At 46.0% G+C, this 27327-nt stretch overlaps 5 protein-coding genes and 1 long non-coding RNA gene across 10 annotated transcripts; 3 read left to right on the top strand and 3 right to left on the bottom strand.

The window, feature by feature from the left end:
* LOC120697902 (ER membrane protein complex subunit 6-like) lies at positions 1-2135 on the top strand. Its single transcript, XM_039981283.1, has 4 exons — positions 1-219; positions 1142-1337; positions 1449-1468; positions 1807-2135. The coding sequence occupies exons 1-4, from the start codon at positions 5-7 to the stop codon at positions 1835-1837; spliced, it is 462 nt and encodes a 153-aa protein (XP_039837217.1). The 5' UTR covers positions 1-4; the 3' UTR covers positions 1838-2135.
* Positions 2136-3418: 1283 nt separating this feature from the next.
* Positions 3419-5016, top strand: LOC120697903 (50S ribosomal protein L7/L12-like). Its single transcript, XM_039981284.1, has 2 exons — positions 3419-4105; positions 4583-5016. Exon 1 carries the CDS (start codon positions 3498-3500, stop codon positions 4083-4085), a length of 588 nt encoding a protein of 195 aa, XP_039837218.1. The 5' UTR covers positions 3419-3497; the 3' UTR covers positions 4086-4105; positions 4583-5016.
* Positions 5017-5483: 467 nt separating this feature from the next.
* On the bottom strand, positions 5484-9149 carry LOC120697904 (protein DETOXIFICATION 14-like). Of its 5 annotated transcripts, none has more exons than XR_005684611.1 (8): positions 8690-9149; positions 7506-8050; positions 7335-7421; positions 7182-7238; positions 6854-7092; positions 5944-6149; positions 5713-5847; positions 5484-5671 (listed from the first exon to the last, which is right to left on the bottom strand). XR_005684611.1 is itself a non-coding variant. In XM_039981285.1 (7 exons), exons 1-7 carry the CDS (start codon positions 8969-8971, stop codon positions 5764-5766), a joined length of 1500 nt encoding a protein of 499 aa, XP_039837219.1. In that variant the 5' UTR covers positions 8972-9149; the 3' UTR covers positions 5492-5763. The 5 variants fall into 5 exon arrangements, 1 of the variants encoding a protein (XP_039837219.1); XR_005684614.1 differs by adding an exon at positions 6372-6626 and having other exon boundaries at positions 5493-5847; XM_039981285.1 differs by having other exon boundaries at positions 5492-5847.
* Positions 9150-16573: 7424 nt separating this feature from the next.
* Positions 16574-18151, top strand: LOC120701256. Its single transcript, XR_005686015.1, has 2 exons — positions 16574-17302; positions 17395-18151. It is a non-coding gene; the product is annotated as an uncharacterized LOC120701256 (long non-coding RNA).
* An 807-nt stretch (positions 18152-18958) lies between these two features.
* On the bottom strand, positions 18959-21840 carry LOC120697907 (histone chaperone ASF1B-like). Its single transcript, XM_039981287.1, has 3 exons — positions 21469-21840; positions 19925-20040; positions 18959-19722 (listed from the first exon to the last, which is right to left on the bottom strand). Exons 1-3 carry the CDS (start codon positions 21575-21577, stop codon positions 19378-19380), a joined length of 570 nt encoding a protein of 189 aa, XP_039837221.1. The 5' UTR covers positions 21578-21840; the 3' UTR covers positions 18959-19377.
* A 464-nt stretch (positions 21841-22304) lies between these two features.
* Positions 22305-26104, bottom strand: LOC120697906 (syntaxin-71-like). Its single transcript, XM_039981286.1, has 9 exons — positions 25755-26104; positions 25520-25648; positions 24412-24583; positions 24244-24329; positions 23324-23392; positions 23197-23241; positions 23045-23107; positions 22866-22942; positions 22305-22655 (listed from the first exon to the last, which is right to left on the bottom strand). Exons 1-9 carry the CDS (start codon positions 25908-25910, stop codon positions 22640-22642), a joined length of 813 nt encoding a protein of 270 aa, XP_039837220.1. The 5' UTR covers positions 25911-26104; the 3' UTR covers positions 22305-22639.
* Between the last annotated feature and the right edge of the window lie 1223 nt (positions 26105-27327).

The following is a 27327-nucleotide window of genomic DNA, read 5'->3' on the forward strand; positions in this document are numbered from 1 at the left end:
GTCTATGTGCAAAATATCATCAACACATCCCCGTGGAGAGTCGGGCCGCCCAAGCCGAAATCTCGCCGCCCCAGACTCCGCCTCCGCCTCCGCCTCCGAATCTCGCAAGTACCGAAAAACGGTCAAGGCGATGGCGGCGGCCGGCGGCGTTTCCTCCGACGATGTTCCGATCCTCCAGACGGAGAACCTCACCAGCAACGTCAAGTCCATCTACTACAGGTACCTGTCTCTCTCTTCCGCCCGCTCCCTCCCCACGCGCTCGATCCGATCTGGTGCCCTCAGTTTACTGTTAGGTTTGATCTGGATCTAGCGGGATCTCTTGAATTAGGTACTGCAACCACGAGGTAACTTTACGTTCCCCGTGAATTAGGGAGTCTGCTAGTAAAATTGTACAGTATAGTGTTTAGTGTCGATTAGATAGGAAGAGGGGAGCAATGAGTGGTCAAGTGGATGATAACTGGAAAATATTTCTCATGCAATTGTGATGTGATGTGTAGTAGCAGCCATCCTATTTTTGTGGGAAGGTCACATGAGAGAAACAGGTTAGCTAACTATTTTATGATCAGTAAATTGGTGCTCTCATTAGCTGCCTGGTTGAATCTGCTGCATCGAGTTAACAGGATCTGCTTTGTTCTTCCTGCTATGTTAAGCCACATTGCTAGTAGTAAGGATTTGATTTTTCCACAATGCTTGACGAATAATAAAAATGAAGCAGTCTTACATATTTATCCATGAGCAATGATTTGCCAAAACTTCCTTTTTAGGTTGAAAACTACCCTTAGATTTGCTAGGAATACGAATATCTGTTATGCAAAAGGGTTTTGTGGTATTATTCTTACGCTTGAACATAAGCTTCAGCTTTAATGCTTAATGTTCATTAACATGGATATGCAGAAAATATTTTTCATACTTAGTGTGGAATTAGGATCAGGTGAATTGGTTGAACATGACTGTAATGTTCACTAGACAGGCTTTGGGCACAATGTAAAAGTCATGATGATTTTATTCTGTGTGGCATACTCTTCGATTTCCCCTGTTAGTTCTTTTAGGGTTTTTCCTGTTGAAGATACTCGGTTAATTTGCTACTTCATTTTTTTTAAATGATGATTGATCCTAAACAAGAGGTATCTTCATGTTACAGTCGAACATTCTTGTCGATCATTGGTGGAGTTGTTGCTGGAATCTGGGGATTCACAGGCCTGATGGGATTTGTCTTCTACTTTCTGATAATGATGGTCTCATCAATTGGGCTTTTAGCAAAGTCAAAGTTTTCAGTGCAGACATACTTCGATAGTTGGAGCAGGATTTCAATCGAAGGAGTTTTTGGCGGCCTCATGGTAAGCCTTTTTGCTGCCATGTCGATATTCTATGGCTTATCATGCAGTTCAATGATGTTCTAATGTTTTTTTGAAATAAGATGTTCTAATGTTATGTATTTTCTTTTGCAGTCCTTCGTGCTGTTTTGGTCGTATCCTTTGATGATTTAAGCACTCTTGTCCATACTATATTTTTTTTCTTTACATGCTTATTAGATTGATAAATAACCTGAAATATGACAAATATATGGGATGGTAAACCTTTATTCAGAATCTAATGGCTGAATATTGGGCAACATATTAATATTTTAGATTTGTTTGTCAAGCTGGAAAAGGAATGAAAATCTATATTTTTAGACAATTGCCAAAAAGAACTCATGCACCCGCGACCTATTTTCCTACTCATGAACATGTTTATTTTTGCATCTTTCAACTGTTTTGGTGTTAGCCCTTTGTTTTTTTGCTTGAGTCCATCCTTGACAAGATCTAGATTTGCTTATGACATTGTTCACATATTCTGATGGACAAAGAAAGAGCTACTCTCCAAAGAATGAAAGCAGACTTGGGATTTCTCCTGACATCGCACATGGCTTTGAGCTCATCTTATATTCAGTTTTGTATTGGTAAATGGTAATTGATATGAACTTTAGTGAGACCTGTGTACCAGATCTGTCGGTGTAGACATGTACTCTAGCAAACCTCATGAACTGTAGCAATTCATTTTTTTTGATGTTTTGTATCTATTGTGTTTTGTCATTTCCAGCAGCCACACTGGTACTGAAACTGAGGTTGATATAGATACATTTTGTTGTTGTACTCTTGAGATTCTCACCGTTCTGGCAATTACTATGGTACAAAATGTAGTCGTCTCCTGTTCCATTGGTGCATTATCCTCAGATATTCACGCCCTGTTCGATTCGCTGGCTCCAATGTTTTTAAAGAGGTAAGGCGAGGCGAGGCGATGCGCCACCGCTCGGACGCCTAGGCGGTGAGGCGAGGCGACGTCTTATTTACTTGTAAAATACATTCATTTACCTCTAAAACATATATATTTTCCTGTAAAAGAAAAGAAAAAATAGAGGACCACTGGGCCTAAAGTTGGAAAACAGGCCCATCAAATGAGCCCAGCCCAATTTAACCCATTCCCGCCTCCACCTTATCCCAACCCTACCGCGTCTTCAGTCCTCTCCTCCCATCCCGCTGCCTCAACCTCTCCTTCGACCGCATCGCCGCCGCTTGTCCGCCTCCTCCTCCTCCCGCGTCGCAGCCGCCGCTGCCTGCCCGCCTCCTCCTTCTCCTCCTCCTCCTTAGCTGCCCCAATCCCCTCTCTCCCGACGCCCCATCTCTCTTCCCCCTCGGATGGAAAAGCCGGTGCGCGCAGGGCGGAGGACGGCGGCCGGCGCGGGAGGAGGCGGTGACGCCGGCGCGGGCGCGGCGGAGGACGGCGGCCGGCGCGGGAGGAGGCGGTGACGTCGGCGCGGGCCCAGCGTCTCTCCCTTCCCTCTCTCCCCTCCAGGTGAGCTATTGCCGCCCGCAGCTTCCTCTATGCCGCTTCCCCTCCCTTCCCTCTCTGCTCTGCAGGCTCAAATCGACCCGTCGATGTCCAAGGCGGATGCTGGTTAAGCGACCCCGACGCCCAGCTTTTTCTACCGCCTGGACGCCTAGGCGACGTCTTGAAAACAGAGGCTGGCTCCGGCCAGCGCTGGCTGGGGCTTCAGCGGCTGGCTGGTGGGGCCGGTGGCGTCTCCCAGCTTAATGCACTGTAGCGTCTGGGTGCTTCTCTCCTCACAAAGCACTGTAGTTACAGAGGAAATAAGCCAGCGCCGGCTGGTAATCCCAGCGAACCGAACAGGCTGTCAGATCTGTGTATAGATGTTTGCTTTGCATGGAATACAGCCTACAATGGTTCGAGTTCAACTGACTGGGTCTATTTCCAGATCGAAATGAGTGATTCATCAACTTGTCCCGCTTGCTTAGCCTTTTTTTTTTTTTGAAACGTGCTTAGCCAAGTTCAGCCCAACCTGACAGCTTATTTTCTTTATCTTTATTACAGAAGAAATTCTGCCTTGTTGTAAGGATAATGGGCCGAATTTGCTACACGGGCCTTGCCCGGATCCAAACTTCCAAAACCCAACTCTATGGAGCGCCGCATCCCGCAGCCAGAACCCTAGCCTCGCCGCCATGGCCGCCTCCATGCTCCGCTCCGGCCACCGACTCTTCCTCCGCCGCCAGCGCCTCTCTGCGGCATTCTCCACCGCCTCGGCCGAGGAGCTCATCGACGTCTGCAAGCTTCCCACCGACTACGACCTCTCCACCTTTGACCCATCCTCCCCGTCCCGGCCGCCTCCGTCCGACCGCGTGTGGCGCCTCGTCGAGGACGTCTCCTCCCTCACCCTCGCGGAGTCCGCCGCTCTCTCCTCTCTCCTTCTCCGCCGCCTTGACATACCCTCGGCACCCCCCATCGCCATCCTCAACTCCGCTGCGGGGCTTGGCGGCGGCGGCGGCGGCGGCACGGCCGGCGCGGCTGGAGAGAAGGCTGCGGCGGCAGCCGAGAAGACGATCTTCGAGCTGCGGCTGGAGGCGTTCGACGCGGCGAGCAAGATCAAGGTGATCAAGGAGATCCGGTCGTTCACTGACCTGGGGCTGAAGGAAGCCAAGGAGCTGGTGGAGAAGGCGCCTGCGGTGATCAAGGGCGGCGTATCCAAGGAGGATGCTGAGGCGATCGTCGAGCGAATGAAGGCTGTTGGAGCCAAGGTTGTCATGGACTGATCGGAGCACGCCATTCACTGGTGAGATCCTGCAAATCTATGCTCCATTTCAAGTCAACTTTTAAGTGCAAGGATGTGAGTGGCATAGTGAAATTGTGGACGATGATGTGGCGTACTATTATAGATTCGTAGTGTTTAGTACTTTCGAATGTCTTGTGATCTTCGAATGTGTCTATCACTCAGTCATTGTGTAGTGTCACTGCCGTTTGACAGTGCTTACTAGACATCAGTTGTGAGCTAGTGGGACAACAACAAATTAGTGCATTGCTATTTGCTATGATGATTTTGTGAACTTGCAGCCAATTAGTTGAAATAACGTAGTAACTTAGTTCATTCATAATAGAATCTGTTGATTTTAGACAAAGATGCCCATATGGGTAACATTTTGCTCTTCTTTCTGTGAATCACAACATACTGTTCGGTCTTGACTGGAAGTAATTTTTCCATTGAAGCAATTTTGTTATATACATGCAACTTAGATGCTGTTGCTTTGTGCAGGTGATGTTGACAATCTTTTAACCGTATGATTTTCATGTTGGCCCGGCTCCATGTGCTGCTCATTTCACATGGTTGAAGGGCTGAAGGCCGGCACTGTAACTGGAATTTTGAGCCTCAACGGCCTTCAGCTATTCATTAAATCATGTGTTTCCTCTTATTCTGTTGAGGAATAGCTTATCACTAGCATGAGATGCGGAATAAATTACTTTGAAAATTGAGATAAACAACACACATCTGGAGTTTTACAGTATGTGTAATGTTACTTTTGGTTGGCAGATATCTCTGCATGCCAATATTATGGTGTCATGCCCGTAGCAGAGCAGCCTGAGCTATGTATTATCTGTCTTCTGTATTTGTCCGATGATTGATCATACGAATTGGTATAATGGTATGTAACTGATGATGGTGTTATGGCTCGTGATTTACATTCAGTACTTCTTGAGTTGTGCTGTATCCTGAATTTCGAAACAGAAACCCGTACATCCACTGAGATTATAATCATGTGTCGTATACGCCGGGTCTTCGCACGATGTTTATATTGGTATATAAAATTGGGGAGCAAGTTTGTTTCTCGCCAAACTTGTTCCTGGTTGAGAAAACTCGGAGCAGCAAAGGTGATCAGTGCTCACGATGGCCCAAATCGACATAGCTGATCTACACCTGTCTGCATGCTGTGTCACTCTGCTGTTCCTTGGCACTTGCGGCAACAGCGTCATGCGTCGTATCGATGGCACGTTATAGCTCCCGTCTCCCGTTTTTTTCGCAGGGGCGGCGGCTCGCTGCCCACCACCGCTTATGCAAAGCTTGCAGTGGCCGGAAAGCCACCGACCCAAGTCGAGCTGACGGCCGCTGAACCGCGCCCGAGCGGAATAACGCGGCCCCGTGCACAGCATATAATGGCAACCAAACAAAAGCAAAGCTCTTTTTGCTCCTATCTACCATATAATCATCATATGTCGTGTTTCTGATACAACTGTCCCAGTTTCAAACAACACCAGCAAAGAACACAGAAGTGGTCAGCGTTCAGCAAATCCCCTGTACATAGAGTTCAGAGTCCCTCCAAAGCAAGGCAGCAGAAAAAGGAAATTCCGTAAGTGTTTTTTTCTTTTCACTTTCTCTTGTATATCATCTCGTGCGCTTCTTCACGTTCAGGTTAAGGGATCAGAGGACTCGTGCCAAAATTAAGGCATTTCCGATCCATCCGATTCCGAAGGTACCTTGTCTGACAGCTCGTCGCTGAAAACTCTCTCCCTCGCTTTATCGGACTGCAAAGGTGGCAACAGGTCATTAGGCCACAAATTATTATACGTGTGATCAGCGTTAGTTCAGAAAAGGCTTGGTGGTCTGGAGAAAGGACAAACCATCTTCTGCCAGTTGCTGAAGAATGCTACGGTGGCAAGGAGTAAGAACTGCACAATGGAGCCGCAGGAAATGCCTATCCAAAGCCCTTTTCCTTCCATCTTTAGAACAAAGCCGAGCAAGACTGCCATTGGGATCCCAACGAGATAGAATGAGCCCAGGTTGACATAGGCGCCCAAGTGCTGCCACCCGCATCCTCTAGCAATACCTGATGATAAAAAATAACATGCGTTAGCATTTAGCACCAACGTCGCTAGGAGCTGTACTGAAGTTAGCGTTGTCAATCATCCAACACTTGAAATGACAACCACACTCATACAAGTTTGAATTCAGATGGATGTTTATGTACCCAAACACACAAGAAGAAATGAACCAAAATATATAGCAGACAGGAATACCACTAGTTAGAAGAAAGGTGTAATTTGCATACGTAGTGATGTGGAGCCTGCTTACGGTAACATCTCTGCTAGATGCGTGTTGATGAAAACACCGGCATCCATGTTCACGTAAGAGCCCATTTTCGAAGGAATAAACAAGTAACTCCCCGAGTAACAAAATTTTGCTTCCACAACACAGAATAGCATTAGTACCGTGGAAGAAACTAAGAACAGAAGCGGCGTGTTACCTGGTATATGACATTGGCACGACTGACAAAACTGTAATGGTCACTTGCCACCTGATAGGGCTTCATACCAAAATTGACAAGAGCACACAGATTGAATTATAGAGATCAAACTAAGGGGTACAGGGCGTTTTAGTTTGGTGTAAAGACCGATAACAAGTTTGTTTCATACTTTACTGGTATAATTGGAAGATGTGTTTTTGAGGTTTTAAGACCAGGAAGATTTTTTTTTCTTTACTCTTTTGAAGGAAAGGCAGATCAACTAGCTAAAGGAAGTATAGAGATGTGACCTGATAGAACTCCTTGCAGGCTATCAGCAGCAACAGAGATGCACACAAATGGAACCATTGCATTGACATACGCAACAACCTCCTTATCGCTGCTATATGCATAGCCCAAGATGTGCTGTGATGCCAACAATATTACTGTGATGATAGCCGCCTCCATCACGGCAATACACATGACAACCCGGACAGCTGATCTAGCTCCTTCGGGGTTACCACCACCTAATTCATTTGCTACCCTAGTGCTGCTCGTTGGACAATACAAACAAATTTAATTACGACTTTGTCTTGATAATGAAAAGTAGCAGCTAGGAGTAATTAAACTTCTTCGTACCTTGCAGCCGCTCCAAGCCCATAAGGTATAGTATAGATTAACGTGATAGTCGTCAGGCTGATGAAGAGCACACAGATAAACAGTGCAAATAATTTTAGAAAAATGCAATGTATTGCAATAGCATGTTAATATACATATGTGAAACATACTTACCAGATTGAAAGAACTGAAGTTTGCAGTTCTGGATTTGGTAAAATTCCTGAGAGAAGAATGAGGATCTCAAAGGACCACCATTCAAAACTATAATGATTGTGAAAGATAATTCGTTATTAGCCCAATATCAGAATTATCACATAAAAAGAGAAAGATGTTTACAGAAATTACCACAGCATCAGTGCAGATGGCAGAGCTAGGCGCAGAAACACACCAACTCCTTTGAAGGCCTCAACTGTAGGAGGCAAACGGGTCTCCTTACAAGAATTCGAACATCTGATGTAAGCAGCAAGCATAATTACGTTTAACCAATATGATAAGCTTATCGCCAAAGAAGCTCCAATATACCCCAAACTGGTCTTGAACACCAATAACCAGCAAATAGGAATGTGCAGGAGCAGTGTTGCAATGGAGGACCAAAGCATAGGAATTATCAGACTCTGAGACTGCAGAAATTTTGTGAGAGGCTGGCTGATTGCGTATGCAAAGAGTCCTGGAATCAACCAGACTATATATCTCCCAGCTTCCTTTGAGATCAAGGGATCTTGACCTATGAGGATGAGGAGTTTGGCTATGAAAACCCACAGAAGTGATATTGGAATGCTCACAACTATGAGTGTGACTATAGCTCTATAGGTGTGCATTCCCAATTTGTCGTACTGTTTTGCACCATAGGCTTGGCCGCATAAAGTTTCCAATCCACTTGCCATTCCAATCTGATTCAGAAGTACATAAGTTGATCAGTTAATTGAAGAATATGCGAATCATTTCATTACATCAGAAGATCACCGTACAAGGGAAAAAGGATGCTAAGTGGATGTTCTGATATAGTAAGTACATGCTTAAGCCAAGAGTGTAGGACAAGGCCACAAGGGCACGCTTATGCTTGAAAGTTGAATTGAGCATAATTAGTTTTATGTACCACCATTCTGCAAAAGTCTACTCTAGTTGACGAAATCATGAAGAATGACTAATCGCCATCCATGCAAAGAGCTTCAACAGCAGTGTGTACTATTCAGCAGATTCAGTGAGCTAAATCGTGACTTCACTATACAAGATGCGATTATTTCTTACATCGAAGAAGTTAAGCATGGTTCTGAAATTTTGAGTTCCTGTTTCCAAACACGATGCCAGATGTTGAAGAATCACTGCATAATTTCAAGGTTATATACCATAGCTAGCAGAAGAGACAATCTACGGCTTCCAAATCTCAATCCAATATTTTTCTAATTCCTTCCCCTTTTTTTGTGACAAGCAGAACAAACAGAGAAACGCTTGTCAAGCGAACAGGATTGCGCAACGAATTTAAAAACGGAGGAGATGAGAAGGCACGGAGTGCTTAATGTGAAACGTACAAGGAGGCTGAAACCGGAAACGCTGGCAAGGGAGGTGGCGATGGCGGAGGCGGAGAGCGGGAGGACGCCGGGGAGGTGACCGACCATCATGTTGGACGCCACCTGCACCGCGTACTGCGACACGCTCACGGCCGCCATCGGCAGGGCCACGTACCCGACCTTGCCGGCCTCCCGCGCCAGGTCCCTCCACCACCTCACGCCGCCGCCGCACTTCTCCTCCCGTCCGTCGCCGCCGTCCCGCAACGTGTACTGCGGCAGCAGAAGCGGTGCTCTGTCCTCCATGGCGGCCGCCGTTCTCGACCTGTCGCGTTTCTCTGTATCGCCGCCGCCTCTTCAACTCGAGTCGCGTTCGTCTCACGTCTGGATGCTCGCCGGGGAGGGGGTTCTTAATGGAGACGGACTGCGCGCTGTCAGCGCCGAGTGTACAGAACGGTATTCTAGAGAGGAAAAAATATTTTATATTTTATCCGGCATGAAATAAAGTTTATTAGCAGACCTAGCTTTGTTTTAGAATTAGATTATTTATAAGGAGATGATTATCTCCTAGGGACTCTTATTTCTAAGCATGTATTTTCTTTTTCACAAAAACGTAATCAGGCTAAGCTTTGATCTTTTTCAAGAAAAGTTTTGTATTTTATTTCTAAAATATAAACTTCATACTTTTAAAAAAAATAATGGCTGACAAATACCCAAAGAATCATCATTAATTTTTACAATAAATCTAGAAAATATGACCGCACGCGGGCACTTGAAACCCACGTGTAGATTTCACAACAAAAAGGTTAAACCTGCTGTCTGATAGGCAAAGAGACGTTTTGCTCTCTCCCTCTCTCTCCTTATTTACTCTTTGTCACCGTGGTCGGCTTAAGTGCTTGCAAAGTATCTTGCAGATACCTACTATATTTATAGACAATTTTCATACTTAAAGATTCTTATATTTGTGTAAGGAAATATTGCATTTGCCGTAAATTTGTGGATGGAGATATTGTCGGTGTTTAGCCGTCAAGCTCTTCGAAGTATACCCTTGAAGAGATTGATTGTAGGCAGGGACTCGCCGTGATCAGAATGCGATGGTGCAAGGAACACAAAAATTTAAACATGTTCAGACCGCCGGAGCGTAATACCCTACGTCATGTGTGTGTGGTTTGTATTGCCTTAGGTGTTATTCGATGTGTATCGTCCGCTTTGGAGGGGTCCTTGTCCGCCCTTATATAATCTGGGAGGACAGGGTACATGGAAACTCCTAGTCGAGTACTATCAGAGTCCTAACCCAATGAGGTCGGGTAGTTTTCTTGTACATCAACTAGTTCTCACATTTCTGAGCGGAGAGAGTACTTAGTAGTTACTTTGTACTATGGCCCAAAACAAAAGTTATATAGTACAAAGTATTCCCTCCGTCCCATAAAAAGTGCTTAGTATATTAGGAATATATCTAGTGAAAACCACAATCTTCGTGAAAATCTGTGCAAACCACGGCAAAAAAATCTTCTAAATTTACTAAAAAACCCAATGTTCGCCTAAACGGGCTACAGGGCTGTGCACACGCCGTGTAAACGGTTCACGGTGTGTTACTGTGCAGTTAGGTCCTAAACGGTACATTACACGTTACACGGGATTACACGGGCTACACGACACGGGAAAAAAAACGTTCTGAATAGGTGAGTAGCATGCTGTTTAGGAGATAGAGCATGTCTTTCGTAGGCCTGTTTAAGGATTCAATTTTAATTCGTGCAAGGCGCATGCAAAACATTTCAATACTCATTCTCAGTTAAAATTACTTATTTAAATTTTGTCATTAAAATTATTTTTAGTCACTTTTAGACATATATACATGTTATTATAATTATTTTTATCAATATAGTACTAAAATGTGTAATCCGTGTAATACCGTGTACACACCGTGTACGCCGTTTACACGCTACACAGACCCACACCGACCGTTTAGTGTTTACCGTTTAGGTGAACAATGAAAAAATCACACATGTAGATGATATGATAATACACAACTTTGTAAAATATCTTGCTCAACAAAGGTATAAGTCCATTATTGGGCCCGGTAAAAGATTGCGCGACAGGGGTGTATTGCATTATACTTATAAATAATATCGCATTAGTTTTATGCTTGAAACACGAGAATTCCAGAAGAAAAGGGCTGGGACAGAAAATCGTGTTCGTAGTGGAGCTGCACATGCATGCATAACTTTGCGCCTTCAGGATCCGAAAACAGGAGGCCCAAAATTGATGAGGTGCAGCAGAGACGGGCAGGAACGCTGCCGTGGCGTTTTGTTTCGCTTCTGCGCCTTGCTGGTTGGAATTATTCCTCCTGTTCATACCCGGACAAAGTTTCCCGTCTGTTCGCACGTCACTCGCCTGTCGATCCGTGTGCAGACGATGGGTTTGCTCGGCGCAGAAGGAAACAGGCGGCGCCGGCACCAGCAGCAACTTGTATTGGCATTTCGCTGATCATGCATGATTAGGCCACTCATTAGTACGTGCTGCACGCAGTGACAAAACTCATATGCTCCACAAATTTTATAGCCCCAACAATGATGTCAGACATGATAACTATACATGATCCTCTACTTTAGTTTATGAATGGAGAATTGTCGCGACAAACAAGCCCGGTTTCTACGAAGCAGCAGCAATGGAAACCGTGCATGTGCTCGTCCCTTGTGCACCACGCACGGATAGGGATTAGGGAAGGTCACTGCAAGTCTGCAACCACCGGCGGCGGCGGTGCGGTGGCGTCAGGATTCCGGAGAACAGACAGACTGTCTGCAGCCGCTATCCATCCACGGTTTGCTAGAAAGAAAAGCCAGTTAAGCATGTCGATCCAGACAGAACACATAAGCCCATCGAATTTCTTGAGCTTCGATTCAGAGAAAGGAGTGCTGGTCCGGTAAGTGGCGGCCGATCGACGCGTAATGCACAACCAGTGAAGTTTCTTATGGTTATCCCCCTCCGTGACTGTGACAGACCCGCCGAGTTTAAACACTTAATTAAGCGTAACCGCCATCATTTAACGCATTAGCTTAATTAAATGTAACTTGACAGGCTGTTTCCAACTCACAGGCCGATCGAAACACACCAGAAGTCTCGCACGAAGGCGAGCACAGAAGGTACCAGCATGATAAAGTATTATAAAATAGAAAAATAACATTAAGGCTTTTACAAAAACAGCTTTAAATTTAAAATTTGCAAAAAGAAATGACAGCACGGAAGAAAATCTAACTTACAGAGCATTTTTACTAGAGAATAAATAAAACAAACTAAATAATTCGAGAACTACCGAGACGTGTAGATAAGGCGCCACATCGAGCCCACCGATATGACACCTAGTTAGCTCCTAAACCTGAAATAGGGTAAACAACAAACCCTGAGCAACTAATACTCAGCAAGCCTTACCCGACCAGTGGGTATAACTTAGCCCACATACCTAGACATGCACGGCATTTGGCTGGTGGTTATTTTTGCAGAAAGAGCGACTAAAGTAATTCCTTACTTTCATTGTTTTAGCTCCATGTTCTATATAAAGGAACTCTCATCTAATATTTGCATAGACCCACTATAGCAATCATAGTGATGCAAGCAAAAATAATTCAATGTGCTCAATATTTTATATAAATATACATAACTCACATTCTAACATTTTGCTACGATGCAGCAAAGAGATCAAGACCCTCATGACCGCGAGACACGGCGAATCGATCCGATTTAACCTTGCAAGGTGGACCTAACCAACACGGCACGTATATGCCCCATCGGACCTCACGCACCAACCATTCCCCTCCTTGCCTCGAACTACAAAACCGTCCTACCTGCATATAGTCAGCCAAGCCCTACGAGAGACCACCAAAAATAAACATATGCATCCCGATTCTCCGCGGCCACTCGACTCGCCCTAAGGGGTGGGTAGAAGTTCTGTACTTTCGAAGCTAGGCAGTACTCGGCTTACCGGTTTCGACTACCTCCTACCCCCGGCATGCGGTTAGTACAATTCAATCTCCGATCAGCACTGCCGACAACGACCGGTCTTTAATCGACTCAGACGGGGCTAAGGCACCCAGGAACCCTGTCCTGCGGCCATACCTATACATCATCCCCGCCCGGTCTCACATCTCCATCTCCATTACAATACTCAGGTACTATAATATCAGCGGACATAACCTATATCTCGCGAGTAACTGGATATTACTCGACTTCTATATATCCTATATCTCGCGAGTGACAAGATGTCACTCGACTTCTACCGAGAACTCTTAAGCATAGCATTACTATCGTCCTATCATACTAGTATAAACTCAAGAAATCCTAGAGATCATGCAACTAGGGTTTCAACCAATTTCTATACGTAATGCATACGTAATAGATATATATATAGATTGTCATAATTTAAATTAATAGGTTGTGCTCCGGGGCTTGCCTAAGGGTAATACTAAGTTAGTGTTAATTTTAGTAAAGCCTTGGGCCCTTCCGACCATTGGGCCGGGCCTTCACGAATTCCTTCTCAATCCTGCTTCGTTACCTCTTGGGCTTCACGGCTACGCCTGTTCCACAGTCACGAGATTGCATGCACCGGAATCTACATGTGTGCATATACATATGATATGAGAGAATGCATATATGAATGACACATTTACAAAAAATAACCCATAACTGAGGGGGATTGCTAATGATTCGGACCAACTACCCTAACCCTACCCGCTCAGCTGTCGCCACACCGGTCAGACTGGTCCAACAGACTGGTCAGACCGGTCCAAATTACCCCAAGCACACTACCGGTCAGATCGGTCCCTCCGACCGGTCAGACCGGTCCTAACTGAGCAATGTCCTAAGTATATATATTGCAAGCTACAGCTACTGACTCTTTCTTTACTCAATCATCCTCGGGGTGAATTCAAAGAAGTAACACACATGAAGCTAAAATAGTTAGACAACTCTAAGGGATTATTTAAAAGGAATACTTTAATTGATTGGGAAATATGCTAGTTTAGAAATAATTCATAATTAAGTATTAACTTTTCGTACAAGAAGCTAGTCCTTATTACTAAGACTATTTATTTAAGGCTACTCAGGATGAACTTAACAATTAAGAAGCTACAAACCCACACGTCCGGAGACTCCGGGTTTTAGCCCAGATTGTCCGGGTACAAATTTTCTGGAGTATCCGTGCATTCTAATGATGAATAAAAAATTAGCATGACACTACACCGATAAAATGTGTTAATTGTATGCGCCAATATCTTTTTTAAACATAAACTAATTATTATCTAATAAACATACTAGTACACGGATATGTTGATTACCATACTAAACGATGTTTTCTAGACTCGTAACTTTTGCAATGAACTACACATTCCTAAAGCAAGCCACTGCCCTAGTTTTATAATTTTTGGACTAACCTATTTACCGAAAATAATTAAACAATTCTAAAACACAACCTAAACTTTATCGGAGGCAAAAAAGGTCATTTCACAAGAATTAATATTTTTCCCCTGGAGATTTAGATCTAAGCATTCAAACAATACTAATTTTGTATTTTTAGGATTTTTCTTTAATTTGTTAGGCAACCTGCAAATTTCGTCAAATGAATAAAAGGCTCCACCGGTCAGACTTGTTATTATAACCGGTCAGACCGGTCCTAGTCGAGCCATGGCGTAGGGCCATGGCCGGCGGCGTCCCGGGCGGCTCGGCGCCGGAATCCATGGGGAAAGAGGCCGAGGAGGATGAGGAGTTCACCACGAACCCATTTTGGGGACTTGTTTGGGCAGAGGACGACCGGAGAGGCGGATCGACGGTGAGGGGCGGAGCTACTATCCATGGAGGCTTGGAGCTTCGATTCTCGCCGATTCGGCCGAGGAGAGGCTAGGCTGGAGGTTGGGGAAGGTGGAGGAGGCGGTGGGGAACTTCTATGTGCAAGGGATCGAAGCAAGACGACCGGAGGGAGGAGATCGATGGAAGGGGCGGCGGTGGAACGAGCTCTGCTCGTCTCTGTCTGGAGGAAGAAGAGAGAGAGCTGAGTGAAAGAGATAAATACCAGGGGAGAATAAGGGAATTAAAAAGACTCCCAACCGGTCAGACCGGTCGCTCAAACCGGTCGGACCGGTCTAGCCCGAGCTAACAAAACTTTGACAGAAAATTTTTTCTCTAGCGATTTAACTATGAAGATTTAAAGCTAATGGCCGAAGTTAGTCTTAATTACGGATGATTAACACCTAGGGTGTTACAGTGACTTGGCGAGCAGGGCTGTAATTTTTTTTATGAAGTGGAGACTGGAGTGGAGGCCATGCATGCTATGCTTATCTCATGGTGCACCACAGGAAGAGCAGCAACCGCCGGCGGGTGCCAGCAGTGTTCCCCAAAACGGGCTGTGGCCATGCTAGGTCGCCGTCCTCAGTTGCCAAAGAAGCTAGCCACCAGTTTGAGCATGTTGATACAACCAAATGCTTATCGGTTTGGACTTCTGAAGAGATTCAGACAACTGCTAGCCTGCTGCTACTACTCGGATAAACACAAAACCGAAACGATCGTCTATCCAGGCATCGGCCGCCTTTATTAATTAATCAATCAATTAATTGCTCAATGTAAGAACTCTAAAAAGATTAAACTGAACACAGTTCATCGGAGTTCAGTTCGTTTTATACAGAAGGCTCAAGAAAACAATTTTATCCATGCGGGCACTGCCCCCGCTGCACGTTTAAGTTCATGGCCGCATCTAAGGCTGGACTAAAAACTCGTAACTCGCTAGCTCGCTCGACTCGCTCGTTAGTAGCTCGGCTCGAGCTCGACTCGTTTTATAATGAGCCAGCTCGAGCTGGCTCGTAAGCTGCTCGCGAGCTATAACGAGCCAAGATAAATAACAAATATTGTATGAATTAGTAGAAACAATCAACAAATAATGATTGATCATGATCATGGATGATAACATACTTATATTTTTCATTACAAAATTCACATTATTTTATTTATTTCACTTTAAATATGCATGTGATGTGCGTTTTTTTACAGATTTACGGTTATTATCTCTATGTAAATATTTTTATACTCTGGCTCGCGAGCCAAATAAGCTAGCTCGAGTCACTAACAAGCCGAGCCGAGCTAGCTTTCTGGCTCGTTTGTATAACGAGCTATAACGAGTCGAGCCACTAACGAGCGAGTCGAGCTGTGTTGTGTCTGCATCTCGATCCACTTTCAGTTTGGCACCTCGTCAGCAGCCCGTCGCCAGAGCCCATCATTCCTCACACGAAATGCGGGGCGGTGTCTTTTTGTCCGGACACCCTCACGCTCCACGGCGTCAAATCACTTTTAGGGTCCGATTGGTTCACTTCTCGAGTGAACCTGGCTCGCATGAGGGAGCCAGGCCACGGTTGGCCAGGCCCGATGCATGCGAGATAAGCTAGTTTGGTTGGCCGGTTCTTTGTAGCCAAGCTGAGAGGAGAAAGTGATTGGATGGGTGGATGCACGTGTGTCGGACAGATTTTTCTACGTGTCTGAGCTCTTATTGCGCCCGCGCGAGCCAGGCTGCGGGGAAACGCTCGTTTTCCTCGTATCTGCTGAGCCAGGCTGCCACAGGCTTTTTGCATCGCGAGAGCCAGGTCCAAGCATCGGTCCGGGCAACCAATCACGAGCAAGTCGCATCCGGGCAACCAATCAGGCCCTTACTGATCCTTGCGCAGCAGGTGGCAGATCGCATGGTCGAGGAGGAGGGAACAAGCGGCGGTGCGGCGGCATGGGGCTCCCAGAGTCCGGATCGAGACGCCGTTGTGCTGCCTGCCATTGCGCTGATGCGCTCGTACGGTTGGAACTTGGACTTGGACAGTTTGGTGGTGGCGGTGCTGGTCATATGACGCGGAAATTCCTCATGCCCCTGGGGTCGCCAGGCTGTGTATGGAGATTCGGGAAACAAGATGGACCCACGCAGTATTTGGTGGTGTCCGGTGCGGCACAAGTCTGAAAGGATAAAATCGGAAATGTACCCAGCTCTCTTTCTTCTTCCTTGGTTCTTTCTCTCTCCTCAAATGAAAATGTAGCGAGCTCTCTTTCTTCGTACTCCTCCGCGTAGAGCTCCGGCCATGGGCGCCCCCGCCCCGACCTGGCCCAACCGCCTCCCCCACCGCCAGAACCCTAAAGCCGCCCTCCTGCCATCCCCACCGCCTGGCCGGCCGGCCTCCCCGAACCCCTTCTCTTCTAAACCCGCCGGAGTTGGGGAAGAAGAGAGCTTCGGCAAGCTCCAGGGCGGGCGCGCACATGGGCGGCGCGGACGGCGGAGCTGTAGAGTAGTACCTCGTCAACTGGGATCTGGGCATCCAGGAGCTGCTCGTCGACAACCAGCAGTCCGCCGCCACGCTCGTCGCGCTCCAGAAACAGCTCGTCGCAGCGCGGCACAAGCTGCAGGCGGTCTCCATCGCCGCCACTAGGGCCCGCGCCGAGCGGGAGGGCGAGGTGCACGCCTTGGCATAGCAGGCGCCGCAGAAGCAAGAGGAAGAAGAAAGCCGCGTTGGGGAAAGGACTGTCTCGGAAGGATAAGGTTCCCGTGTACTCCTTTGATTCCCATAAATGCCCCTGCGAGAACCCGGTCAAAAGACCACATCTCAACCACTACGGCCGTGTTTGGTTAGTACAGTAAATTTTACGCGCACGTTTTCGATAAGAGAATCTCACATGTATGGAGTACTAAATGAAGTCTTTTTGTAAAACTTTTTCAGAGATGGGCGTAACTTTTCGAGACGAATCTAATGACAGTAATTAATTGATCATTTACTACAGTGATGCTACAGTAACCATCTTCTAATCACGCAGTTAAAGGCCTCACTAGATTCGTCTCGCGATTTACACGGAGGGTTGTGGAGGTGATTTTATAATTAGACTTTATTTAATACTCTAAATTAGTGGTCAAAGGGCCAAAAAGTTTTCGCGAAATTTTTTACACCCCAAACCAAACACAGAGGAACATCATATCCGGGCCCACACATGCAATGGATGGTCACGGTAGCCCCTGTGGTCGCATGGGCATGTGGAATGGTGTTTTCGCTGGTGATATGCAGATCCTAGGTTGGCAGTGTGCGTGGCACAGAACCTACAGGTGCGCCCCCATGCTATTCCACTTTGGAAGCGATCTCGAAGCATCGCCGGGAGGACGATGAGGTGTTCAGAGCATGTTTGGATGAAAATTTCTGCTTTCTGAATGCACGGAATGGACCAGGCAGTGCGTTTGATCCGAAAAAGGAAAACGGAGAAGTGGAGGCAGCATGATGGAATAGCGGGCTGCCTATGATCGCTGCCCTCAATTATCGACGAAGCCAACAAAGCGCTGTCGGTTTCCTGAAGCTTCAGAGAAGTGCTGGTAGTCACAAACACAAGACAAAGCTACATGCATAATTTCTTCTTCTTTTTTCCTTGTCCTTTTGTATTGCAAGGGACCAATCATAATTTCTGAAGAAACCAGATCGGTTTCTCTGTTCCTGCGTGATCTCCGTCTCGAGAAATTAACTATGGAAAGCCAGGCAGCAGAACATTTCAAACTACTACATCCTCTTCTATGACGAATTTGAGTGCAATTTTGTGAAAATTGGTGGAGTCTGGGTGTTCATTCCACGTCTAATCATGCAAAATTTCATCCTCGCACCGACACGCAAGAGGGAGAATCAATAGCGAAATGTTCTCGGGGATCGTCGTCGTTACAAACCGGGCACCTGGGGATAACTTGCCTACACTGAAAACCAGCACGAAAAAAATGCTTTAAAATCACCATAAAAACATTCCGTGAAAATGTAAAAATTTCACACTGGAACGAGAAGGCGTGTTCATCATCAAGCTACGGCCTACGGCCACCAAAAAGTGTAAAATATTCACGTAGATCATCCTGGAAGGTTTGAACCTCAAATAATTTAGGAAGACGGAGCGTGGTGCAGCATGAGGGTACAGCTCCTCTGCATTTCTTTTTTGGGCGGTGTTTGCTTACATTTGCAGTTCCAGGAGCGCCTGTTTATCGTTGTATTCGATCAGGCTTCGCATTGATGTGAAGCAGTAGCGTACGACACTCTGAATTAGCTGTAGCAGCATAAGATGAGTATGGCAGGTTGCACCGGGTTAATTCATGTCCTCTTGATAACATGTTCATCCAATTACCCGGTGTGCATCTCTGCACTTGTTCGTCAGATCGGCTACAAATTCAGTTTGATCTGAGCAGTGCATTCGGCATGAAGACAAGTACTGTGTGGCAAGTACGTGTTACTCCAACGGCGGAGGAACGCTGCCGGCATCAGACTCTGGGCAAACGGCCACTTCTCAGTTCTCATGGAAATGTAACCGATCCATGAAAACTGGGACCAAATACGCGTGTGCTCACAATTACAAGTCATTACATCACACTTGCCAAGTGAGCAAAACGATTCACCAGTTAGAATCTAGTATACCACAAAGCTGATGAATAGCCAGCCAATAGTTTAGGCTGAAATACTACTCTAGTACTCTAATTGCAAGAGAATATGCTGAGAGTACTCTTCTGGTCCTACTGAAACATCCAGTCACCCGGCACTCGCAACTCAAGTTACAGAGCAAACAGTTCTAAAGAACCACCAAGTGCTAGAACCATGATCCTAGAGCAATGTGGAACCAGAAATCCCATATGAAATATTACAGCACATCCTGGAAGACCCATACCAAAATGTTAGCACACCAAACTGTGCTCATTGGTCAGCTTCAGGCTTGCTTCCATCACCATTGCCTGTGTGGTTTTCTGGCGAGGCTGTCTGGGGTTCCTGCTGCTGCTGTCCCGCGCTTGTACTGGGTTCAGGATGGAAGTTAATAGGGAACTTGGTGACCCGGGGCTTGTCCGCCAAGATATTTCTCTGAACCCTGTCAATTAGCACCTTTGCTGGAGGCTCTTCTCTCAATTGCTCATCATCATAATCGTTGTTCACGTAGTAACCTACTCTCATGAACTCCTGGCCCATGTAAGAGCATGTCAATAGCAGCACGGTCACACCAATTATGTCTTCCTCACGGATCTTTGAGGGATCCGGTGGGTCAGCCTGCAATGGAAATGGCTATGGCATATCATTTTCCAGATGGCAGATGCAAATTTAGATATACTAAACAAGCCTACAAGGTTAACAAAACAGAGAAGTCACAAGCAGTGCTTGTGCTTTTATTCTACCAGAGAACCAGTAGTTCAGGATCTATTGTGTTTGGTGAATGTTTTGAAGTAGAATAGAACAACACAACAACTATTACCTGGAGTACGAAACGGTAGGTCCCAACATTGACAGGACCAACAAGCACACTCTCAAGTTGTTGATCATAGTTTTCATCTTCTGCGGATCCAACATATATAAGCTTCCATTCCAGATCTGAAATGAAAACAATCATGATCTTTACATGTATTTAAAAAATGTAATACCCAAAATAAAAGACCATGAGAAATCAAAACATATTAATAGAATAATTGAGGAGATCCAATTGAATTATTTTGTGTACTTTCCTTGTACTGATTATCATGTATATATACAACTATGGTACTGAAGGAAATATAAACATTGTGTGACAATTGAAACTAGGGTCAGAGTTCAGAATAGACATTTTTAATGGCATAAAGCCATAAATTGTATCATTAGCACCTTAGTCTTGATAGGAGCATATCTGTAAAATCTCTAACCAATACCAATCACGATGTACTGCTTTATGGCCACTATCAACAAACTGGAGCCAAAAGAAGGGGAGAAAGCAAAGCACCACATTCGCACGGAAAGCAAACATCCCTGAACCAGAATTTCTCTTGATACTGACACACACCAGTCAAATGACTTTTCAATATAGCAGGATCTCAAGGAATCATGTAGCTTCTCAAAGAGGTCAGCAAATTAACCACCGCATAGTCGAGACGATAATCACCAAAATCAAAATAGAAAGAAGAGAACTAATGACTGAAAAGAAAACTTCACCAGTGTCAAATCCAATAGCACAAAGTTCGATTTCTACAATCAGCTATCTTGTTGTTAACAATTGCTAATTATTATAGGTATACATACAAGTAATATGATAGTTATGCACTGTGGATTCAATAATGATCAGCTACAAGCAGAGGTTACAAAAGAACAATAGCATCATCTCAATAGTTTCTAACTTCAATGTATGACCCACAAATGCTAGATTGCTGGCAAATTTTCAGAATGGGCGGAATAAATTTATTTACAGAATTGCATCACGCATAATGTTAACAAACAAATATTACAACATTGTTTAACTGATGTTAAATATTATCAAGAGATGTTAACAAACAAATATAAACAGGCTAGGTGAGTTCTACAACAGGATTAAAAGTTAGGTTTTCCTCAACCGAATTCTCTAACTCTTCTTACCGTTCATGAATCAATAATGAGTTACAAGTTAACCAATTCCTACCAATCGTGATCCCTAGATCAGTTTCTGCAGCCAAAACATACTAGTGAGTGGATACGTGTCCTCCATTACGGAACTACAATGTTCACTTAACAAAAAGTAGCGACAACAATTTAGAACACTACCATACGCAGGGAAAAAAAATCTATGCGGATGCGGATTAGTGGAAGGAAATCGATGCAGCAGCGCTCGACTCCCACGCCCCTCCTGATATCCCGACCTCTATATGCAGCAAAACCCAACGCCGTCAGCTGGTTTCTCTTTCCCCCACGCAAAACCGGAGTGACCGATCTCGAGACGCGCGAAACCCTAGCCCCGCCGCCACGCATCGCGGGGACCTAGAAAGGAGGAAGAGAGGAGGGGTGAGGCGGATGCCGTACCGTCGTCGAGGGGCACGAGGCACTCGTAGGAGATCTCGAACTGGAAGGGGTTGAGGAACGCGGTGGGGTTGTCCAGCACCGCCACGTTGGTGATGTTCACGGCGCTCATCGCCGCCGCCGCCTCCGGTAGCAGCCGCGCGGGCTCGAGCGGAGGGGGCGAAAAGACGAGAGCGAGCCGCGGCGGCTGGGGATCGGATTTCTGGCCGGGGGGTCCGCGAACTGCCCGAGGGCGCGGCCTTTGGGGCGGGCTTTAATGCGGCGTGGTGCGGGGATTCGCGGCGGGAAGCGAAATTGGGTTGGCGGGAGAAGCCCCCGGAGCCCCGAGGTTTTGAGTCTGTGGAGAGGGCAGAGCTGGGGGAGAGGCCGGAGAGCCCAGATCAAAGAAACCGAGTGGGCACTGGGCACACCACACGTCCACACGGTGGCGAGGGAGAGACGACCTGGCGAGGCTCAACCGCTGCTGAAACTGAAGAACTACGGAAGTGAACTACACTTCCCTTATTCGGAAGGTTAGGTGTGGGGGACCTTATTTAGATGCTGGGAATTTCGAAAATATGGTGGAAACCGACTGATTTCGGTTCAAACTAGACTCCTTTTGTATCGCTGGAATCAATTCAGCTCCCATGCAGGATTTGATCGAGCAAAAGGCGTCTTCCTCTGGAACGCATGAATCAGTACAACGTCCACGCAGGAACGTCTCAACAGGGCCAGTGCTTGCGTGACTGACATTGAGAATGCAGAAAAGTGAACTGCCCGGATGCGAGCTAGACCTGGAGTACGGTCGAGTTGGAGCAGCAAATTATGCGAAACATGTATTCCGGTAGCACTGCTCTTGGTACCAACCAACCAGACAGATTCAACATAAAGATGGAGATGCCGATGGAAGACCTGACGGAATATACATGAGCACGTTTGCATGGTCCACACAGAATGACGCCGTGTACTCCTCACTAGGAAATTTACTCCCAAATGTACAGAAGATATATCTGCAGACTCCAGTTTACGCACACGCAGTGCTACTTCAACAAACCCTAGTTAAGGTTCAAGCGGGACACCACAAATAATACAGAGATATGACAACACAAATCGCTCGAGCACACGTCATTACTCATCACTCCAAGAACTGATAGGTTGAGCCGTAATAACACAGGGGCCACAACTGGATCCTGTCTCACTTTTTTAGCACGCTGCAAAACAAGAACAGAAAGCAAGATAATGAGCTCTATATATCGCAGACCAGCATGGCATAAAGAACTCTTGCACTCCAACATACACAAACCAAAGAAAATCTCAGCACAGTCATAGTAACAATGTCATATCTAGGTTCATTTGGTAATCATACCAACAATTTTTTTTGGAAATGAAACTGAATTTTGTTGCAAATGAAAATTACTTACTTGTAAAGGTAGGCCGCAATACCAAGAATGACACAGAGAAGGATGATATCAATGCAAAAGTTGCGACTCGATCTCAGCTGGTAACAAGTCAATGTGGAAAACAACCAGTATGAGCTATGAGGTCACCAGCTAACCAAGCATTAGTTAGGAAGAGCACAAAGGTAAGTGCTAGGTTTTACCTGAAGAACAGTCTCCTTCAGTCTAACATTGGTATTCTTCAAATCTGCATTGGCTCTATCCACCTACAATCAACATTATACACACAAAAAAAGTATTGCTGGACAGTATACAGATGAAGCCTACAAAAACTAATGGCCACAAGATAAGAGACCTTGTCATCCATTTCATCCATCAAAGGAACTTGTCTGTCCAATTCCTGATGATCACAGCTATTCAGTTAACTGTCCATAACTTATTCGAATCATATCATATAAAAAAAATATAGCACAACAAGCAACCTCATTCATGTCAGATGCCATGTTTTTCAGAGTTTCCAGCCCTTCACCAATAACATCCAAACCTTTATCCTGCAGAATTTCATTGCCAAAGACAGGTTACACCATATGAGAAACAGAGGACCTGTTTGGGAGAGCTTTTCTGAAACTCGCTTAAAAGTTGAGCAGGCTTATCTGATAAGCCGCGATCTGAAGAATCTGCTGTCCGAAATAAGCAAGGTGTTTGGCTGTCCTGATTATTGCTGATAGATTATCTATCTTGTGTTTCTTTTTCCATCTATAAATTGCAAGATTGGTAGGAATTTCTAGCGGCATCAATATATATAGGCATGATTTCTGCTGCACAAAGTAGTAACAAGATTTCAATTGCACTAATTCCCACCAATTTCAATTTTTCAACTGCAGGAAGGAAGGAGAGGGCGGTGCTGCCTGCTGGCTTGAGGGAGGCACCGAGGCTTCTTGGGGTCCTCGATGCAGGGAGCCAGGGAGGGCGACGACGCTTCCTGGACGGCGGCGCAGCAGGGAGGAGAGGGCGGCCGGGCGTGGCAGGGAGGAAGGAGAGGCCGGCGGCCGGCGGCAGGGAGGCAGGGCTGGGCCGACGGCCGGCGCTAGGGCGGATGAGAGGGCCGGTGACTGATGCTAGGGAGGAGGGAGCTTCGATTCAGATCCGGTCGGGGGTGGGGGACGGGAGGAACGGGGCTCCTAGAGAAAAGCGACGCCGGAGCAGCATTTCCATAAGCAGTGTTGAGGAGGATTATTCCGCGGTGGCGTTCCGAATAAGCAACTCGAGAAGCAGGGCATTTGGTGGGATTATTTCGCTTTTTTGCTTAAAATTTAAGTTAAGCGGTGCCAAACAGGGCCTCCAACATACTGTAGGAAAATAAAATGAAACAGAAAGAAGAAAAATGATTCAGTAAATTTACCTGTTCCATTCTGCGCATCTCATATTCCCGGCGGAACTGGTTCGATTCTTCTGTCCCCTTAAAGTACTCATCGTCAAAGTTCCCATCTGTATTTTAAGTGGTGTTACAGGGAACAAATGAGATGAAATTCAAAGTAAAAAGGGTCTAAAAGTATCAAAATTCACTAACCAGCAGTAGTGTCGAACTTTATGGCTCCTCCAGTGCGAGATCCTGAGGCTCCCCAGGTTCCATTTTTCTTTGTGGTACTAGAACTACCATCTGGAATTGCTTGTATTCTATCCGGTAATGCGGCAACCAGATCACTACGGGTCGCGATCTCTTCCTTTGTGAGCCCTTTCACCTGTTAAAAGGAGTCTTCAGAACTAGATTACCTGAATGTATCAATGCTGTCAAATCTAACTATGTATAAGGGTATGCTAAGGTAAGCTGTAAGGGGCACATTTGGGAACAAGTAAAACCAAGCAGGCAGTTGCTTGCTCAATGGGTCACATAGAACCTTGTATGTTTACGTGAATAAGAATGTCAGCTAGTCTGAACTCAAAAATATACAGGTGAAAAGCATATAATTCACTTTATGGGGAAAACCAAGCAAGCAGTTGCTTGCTCAATGGGTGACATAAAACCTTTTATGTTTACATGAATAAGAATGCCATCTAGTCTGAACTAAAAAATCCACAGGTGAAAAGCATATAATCCAGATTACAGGGAAAAGATGGTGCCGCAAGTTCAAAGTAAAGAAACGAGAAGAATGAATAAAAGGCATGCATGGGGTTCCATAACATCAGAAAAGAAGCAGCACCAACAATCTACCTCCAACTATGTCAGTGGAAGCAGATGAAGGCAGCAATCAACCAATTTGCATATGTATTAATTCCATTAAGATGGCAAAACCCAAGACATTAAAATTTCCCCATGCATGTAAAATCAGTGCATAACCATCATTCTACCAATCCTAGAAATGCTCCTACATGGCTCACTTAATCACTCCCAATCCAGAAACGTCGCAACTACTAACCGAAACCCAGCTCCCCCCCCCCCCCCCCCAACACACACACAAATTCTGCCACTAGTAGTACACCAATCCTAAAATTCGCGAAATGGACCATTTACCAATAGACTCCCTAACCCTTGCAGCCGGACGTATCCTAATTTTAGGCGGCTACAGTCCAAGCAAGTTTAGCTACTGGCAAGCACAGAATCAAGCTCAAAAGTCATAAAGTTCGCAGATCTAGCACAAACACTCAAGTGGAGGCAATGCGGGTACTAGGGCGGCAACCTTCTTCACGGCGAGGCGCTGCAGCTTTGGCAGGTCCTCCTCGAGGAGCTTGGCCTTGGTGCGCCGGATCTCAGCGTTGAGCGCCACAACCGCGGCCCGGTTCTTCTCTTGCTTCGCCGCCTCCGCTTTCTATTCCAAACAGACCATCAGATTCAGATCGAGTGCCCCCGGTTCGCGGACGCGGGGGGGGGGGGGGGGGGGGGGGGGGGGGAGGAGGAAGAGGACGGGATCTCACCTCGACGCATTGGTTGACGTCGGCGTCTACGGAGGCGTAGAGGCGGGCGAAGGGGTCGTCGCCGGCGACGTTGGCGCCGTTGAGCTTGTCGACATCGTACTTGTCGTACTTCTGGCAGATCGCGTCGACCCGCGTGAGGATGTCGATCACGGTCATCCTGGCGCCCCGATCGCTCCCACCGCGATCGAATTCGAGACGAGGTTTGCGGCGGAGGGGGGCGAAGCGAGGCGCGGAATAACCCGAACGGCGAGGCAACCGAAGCTGAACTGAACGGGGAAAGGGAAGAGAGACGGCGGAGGAGACGGCGGAGCCTGCCCGAGTGCCCGAGTCAGGTGCTGGCCTCTGCTGGGCACAGCCTGGAGCCCTGGACGGCCGGTGGAGATCGGTTGGTGGATTGGCTGGGCTGAGTTTGTGATAAGCTTGGGCTTGTAATGTGGGCCGTAGCTTTTATGGACCTAGGCCCATAAAATTGCTGATACAACCTGCCTATCAACCAAGGTATAAAATCGCGGGCTAAGACGTTTAGCGGAAGCCCTTCCAAAAAGCTAAAAGAGCTATAGCGAAAGCTATAGCGGAGCTATCTATTTAGCGGTTTGCAAAAAAAATATGCATAATGTGGCCAATAACATCGGTAATGCAACCAATTTTATCAAATTTTTCATAGCCATACGTTCATAATACATATAAAAGTAGAAGCATCATTGGTCTAACATTCTAAAATAGACTCAACACGTTTCTTGCCTGCCTAACTGTGCCCGTGATGCTTTGTCTATGGTCCACCCTAGTTATATTGATTTTTTATTTTTTTTGGCTACATCTTTAGCGGAAGTAGCGGACATTTATTATCACTAAATCCTTTAAAAAAACCCTATAGCGGACATAGCGGACAAATATTGTATAGCGTAGCGGGAGATCTCTTAAAAAGCTAATAGCGGACAATAGCGAGCTATTAGCGGGCTATTTTGTACCTTGCTATCAACTTAATTTGCACCCCTAAAAAAAGCTTAATTTGCATCTCCCTCTCTCTCAAAAAAAAACTAGATTTGTATCACCTCGAGTTTGTGTGAGATGACCTATGGTTTTTTTTCTTTTTTGCGGGTAGATGACCTATGGTTGTGCTTCGTGTTCATGATGATTTTAAGAGTATCCGGCCCTTAAGAAAAATAACATCCCTACAAAATGGATGTAGATGTATGGATGATGGATGAAGTCAAATGCATCAGGATGCCAAGATTCCCTTTGCTACCCTGCTAAACGATAACATTAAAAAAGAAAGAGCATTGTCATAAGCGATAAGGAGATACTACTGCATAGCTGCCATGTCCTACGCAAACCTAATAACCTTACAATATCCTCTGGTCCCTTCTGCCTCTTGCTCTGCTGCATAGGCTCCGATCACGCTACATGGCGCGCTGCTCACTCGAAATCCGCAACGGCTGTGCGCCTACAAGATCCAGTTAATAAGCCGCTGGCTCTATACAGGCATACACCCAAACGGGCTAATAATATGCTGGTGCGTCCATTATTCAGTCTCAACTTCTCCAATGAGACTTGACAGCTCCAGGTTTGGGTG

Source organism: Panicum virgatum, chromosome 3K (genome assembly GCF_016808335.1).
Source record: "Panicum virgatum strain AP13 chromosome 3K, P.virgatum_v5, whole genome shotgun sequence".
In the NCBI taxonomy this organism is placed as follows: Eukaryota; Viridiplantae; Streptophyta; class Magnoliopsida; order Poales; family Poaceae; genus Panicum; species Panicum virgatum.

Coding starts and splice junctions, on each gene's coding strand:
- LOC120697906 (XM_039981286.1), bottom strand. CDS start 25,910: ATGACCGTGATCGACATCCTCACGCGGGTCGACGCGATCTGCCAGAAG. Junction 25,649..25,754: donor ACGTCAACCAATGCGTCGAG/GTGAGATCCCGT, acceptor TGTTTGGAATAG/AAAGCGGAGGCGGCGAAGCA. Junction 24,584..25,519: donor AGCGCCTCGCCGTGAAGAAG/GTTGCCGCCCTA, acceptor TCCTTTTAACAG/GTGAAAGGGCTCACAAAGGA.
- LOC120697903 (XM_039981284.1), top strand. CDS start 3,498: ATGGCCGCCTCCATGCTCCGCTCCGGCCACCGACTCTTCCTCCGCCGC.
- LOC120697902 (XM_039981283.1), top strand. CDS start 5: ATGTGCAAAATATCATCAACACATCCCCGTGGAGAGTCGGGCCGCCCA. Junction 220..1,141: donor GTCAAGTCCATCTACTACAG/GTACCTGTCTCT, acceptor TTCATGTTACAG/TCGAACATTCTTGTCGATCA. Junction 1,338..1,448: donor GAGTTTTTGGCGGCCTCATG/GTAAGCCTTTTT, acceptor TTTCTTTTGCAG/TCCTTCGTGCTGTTTTGGTC.
- LOC120697904 (XM_039981285.1), bottom strand. CDS start 8,971: ATGGAGGACAGAGCACCGCTTCTGCTGCCGCAGTACACGTTGCGGGAC. Junction 8,051..8,689: donor TTTCCGGTTTCAGCCTCCTT/GTACGTTTCACA, acceptor CTTCTGAATCAG/ATTGGAATGGCAAGTGGATT. Junction 6,150..6,853: donor CCTGCAAGGAGTTCTATCAG/GTCACATCTCTA, acceptor TTTTATCATCAG/GTATTGCTAGAGGATGCGGG.
- LOC120697907 (XM_039981287.1), bottom strand. CDS start 21,577: ATGAGCGCCGTGAACATCACCAACGTGGCGGTGCTGGACAACCCCACC. Junction 20,041..21,468: donor CCTCGTGCCCCTCGACGACG/GTACGGCATCCG, acceptor TTTTCATTTCAG/ATCTGGAATGGAAGCTTATA. Junction 19,723..19,924: donor CCTACCGTTTCGTACTCCAG/GTAATAGTTGTT, acceptor TTTCCATTGCAG/GCTGACCCACCGGATCCCTC.